This window comes from Nanorana parkeri, unplaced genomic scaffold, assembly GCF_000935625.1.
Source record: "Nanorana parkeri isolate BGI_ZX_2015 unplaced genomic scaffold, ASM93562v1 scaffold15, whole genome shotgun sequence".
NCBI lineage: Eukaryota > Metazoa > Chordata > Amphibia > Anura > Dicroglossidae > Nanorana > Nanorana parkeri.
In genome coordinates this window covers 4,250,865-4,253,763 of record NW_017306283.1, presented here as the reverse complement: position 1 = coordinate 4,253,763, position 2,899 = coordinate 4,250,865, and the positions used below count along the sequence as shown (strand labels likewise).

General features: G+C 40.4%; 1 protein-coding gene across 1 annotated transcript; it reads left to right on the top strand.

Annotated features, from left to right (window-relative positions):
* Positions 1–997: 997 nt before the first annotated feature.
* Positions 998–1,969, top strand: LOC108788671 (olfactory receptor 4E2-like). The gene has a single exon (XM_018558498.1). The coding sequence runs from the start codon at positions 998–1,000 to the stop codon at positions 1,967–1,969; it is 972 nt and encodes a 323-aa protein (XP_018414000.1).
* Positions 1,970–2,899: the final 930 nt, after the last annotated feature.

Genomic DNA, 2,899 nt, shown 5'->3' with positions numbered 1-2,899 from the left:
CTTTTTTGTTTTTGTTTTTATTTTATTTTCACTTGGTGATCCTGTTAATTTAACACTTTTTTATTCTAGGGTGACAACACTTGCCCACTGAGCCCTTTGGTTGCTCTCCTGATCTGGACTACAAACACCCCCTCTTCCCATCTACATTACATAGAGGACATTGTTTTATATTTCACAGAAGATAGCTCAAAAGGTTAATTACATTGGTTGAGATTACAGTTCAGTACACAGAAAGTTATAAAGATAATAGATTTCTGGCAGAATCAATAGACATTTTTGGGCACTTGCAGAAAATGTACTTAGCCTGAAAAAAGGTAAACTAATGCAGACATCCTATGTAAGGGCAGGTAACATTTGCAACATTTGAGATTATTGTTTTTGGGCTTAGATACACTTTAAGCACTGTTGGCCATTCAGGCTTTACTGAAATGCACAATGCTGGGAATCCAAGAGATAGAATTTCCTCATTTGAGGAGTGATCAAAGAGATGACCTCAATAATCATCTGCTGTTTGTTCAGGATCCAGTCACAGCTTTGACCAAGCTACAGTATATTGCTTTGACTAAAACAAAGGTAAATGGTCAGGAAATTGTATAGTGTTCAGCAAGGTTGTCTGTATTAGGAAACTGTCTGAAGAGAAGTAAAGCTGAACTCTGGGCACAAAAACTTTATTGTGTGCACCAAATGCCTTTCCATGAGTTTGGTAACTCAGTTTTTATCTTAAATACATTTTTAAATAGCAGTGAGATCGCTGTGTTGCAAATAACCTGTGTAGAGAGCAGAGCTGTAAGAAGAACCCAGCAGGCCCACTATAGGCTCCATGCAAAAACCTATAGAAGGGTGAATAAAAGACCAGTCACCTGGTACAAAGACAGAACAACAGTAAGTGGTCTTGAATACGGGAAGTATTGTTTGTATGTTTTCTATTGTACTTATCAGACTGTTTCTTTATACATTTTTATTGACCCCATTCACTATTAGGCTGAGTAACAAAAAGATGTATCTTCAAAATCAAAGCTCGGTTAAAGAATTCACACTTAGTGGTCTCTCCCATTTACATGAATTTCAGATTATTTTCTTTGTCTTATTTCTGGCCCTGTATGTAATGACTTTATCAGGGAACCTTCTCATTATCACAGCGGTCCATGTTGATCCACGTCTGCGCTCACCTATGTATTTTTTTCTCAGCAACTTGTCTTTCTTGGACATGTGTTATTCATCTGTCACCATCCCAAAGATGCTGATTAATGTCTTATCAAATCAAAAGACTATCTTGTTTAACCACTGCATATCCCAGCTATTCTTCCTTCATTTATTTGGTGGCACAGAATGTTTCCTTCTGACTGTCATGGCATATGACCGCTATGTAGCTATCTGTAATCCACTCAGATATCATATTGTCATGAACTACAAATTGTGCTGTTGGCTGGTGGCATTTACTTGGCTGGCAGGTTTCTTGCATTCTTTCACTCAAGCTTTTCTCACCTACCAGCTGCCATTCTGTGGTCCAAACAAGATTAACCACTTCTTCTGTGATGTCCACCCACTAGCTGTACTGGCCTGTTCTGACACCTTCTTTATTGATATATTTATTATAGCCAACAGTGGGATGATTTCACTCAGCTGCTTTTGTGTGCTCTTGTTCTCCTACCTTGGAATCATAACCACAATCTTAAAGATTCATTCATCAGAAGGGAGACGTAAAGCGTTCTCTACATGTGCTTCCCATCTCCTAGTTATTACATTTTTTCTTGGACCATCTGTATTTATCTATTTGAGGCCACCGGTTAACTATGCAGCAGACAAGCTGGTGTCTGTACTGTATACAGTACTGACACCTCTACTAAATCCTATTATCTACACACTAAGAAACCAGGAGGTCAAAAACGCTATCAGAAAAACCTTCAGAAACAAACTTCCCCCCCAATATCCAAAGCAAGCAGACATGAAAAACAGCAGAAATCAATAAAAAGGTGTCAAAGGGAATTTAACTCTTTTTACTGTAAAATAAAAGTGGATCTAAAATAAATATAAGTCCGCCCCAGCAAAAAGGTGAGTATTTCAGTACTCTTTGAACACTTTTCTAAAATAAATATTGACTTTTGGTCCAATTTAATGGCAGTTTTGTATTATGATTATTTTTTAATTTAAAAAGTTTCAATTTCTATACATTAAAAGGAGAACTATGAGGTGAGTGCTTTTCACTCACCTCATAGTTCTAGCCGACCTGTGACAATGAGACTGTCACAGGTCGGCTCAGTAGATCGGGAGGTGAACGAACATATAGCGGCGTTCGCTCACCTCTCGATCCTGTCACGGCTCTCTGCCGTGACAGGGGAGGGGCTGGATTCCCCCCTCCCCGCACCGATCCGCCAGCGCTGACTGGCGGAACTGACAGGGGAGGGAGCGGGTAAAGCTGGTTCTGCCTCTAGATAGGCAGAGCCAGCTGTCACTCACGCAGATGGGCGGATCTCGACATCGATGTCGGGATCCGCTCCGGCTGCGGCGTCTCAGTATACCGCGAGCTGTAGCTTGCGGTATACTGAGCTTAGGGTAACGGGAGGACGCTAGTTTGTGTCCTCCCGTTACCCTAAGGAGAACTATGGGGAAAAGCCCTGGCCCCATAGTTCTCCTTTTAATGTAAAAAGAAAAGGGTATATCTAATAAAACAGCACAAAGTGTAGTAACCCATAGCAACCAACCTGATTTGCTTATAGACGTCAGCTCAGTGCTAGATGATTCCTACCTATACTCTTCTAAAATTTTTTACATATAAACATCCCCTGAAGTACTTCTAAAGGATAGAGAGAGCTGAAATACCTACAGCCACACTGAGTTTGCAGTATTCTTCTGCTCTCAGCTGCCAGCCACATTATCACCATAAGGGAATTTAAAACAG

Coding starts and splice junctions, on each gene's coding strand:
- LOC108788671 (XM_018558498.1), top strand. CDS start 998: ATGTATCTTCAAAATCAAAGCTCGGTTAAAGAATTCACACTTAGTGGT.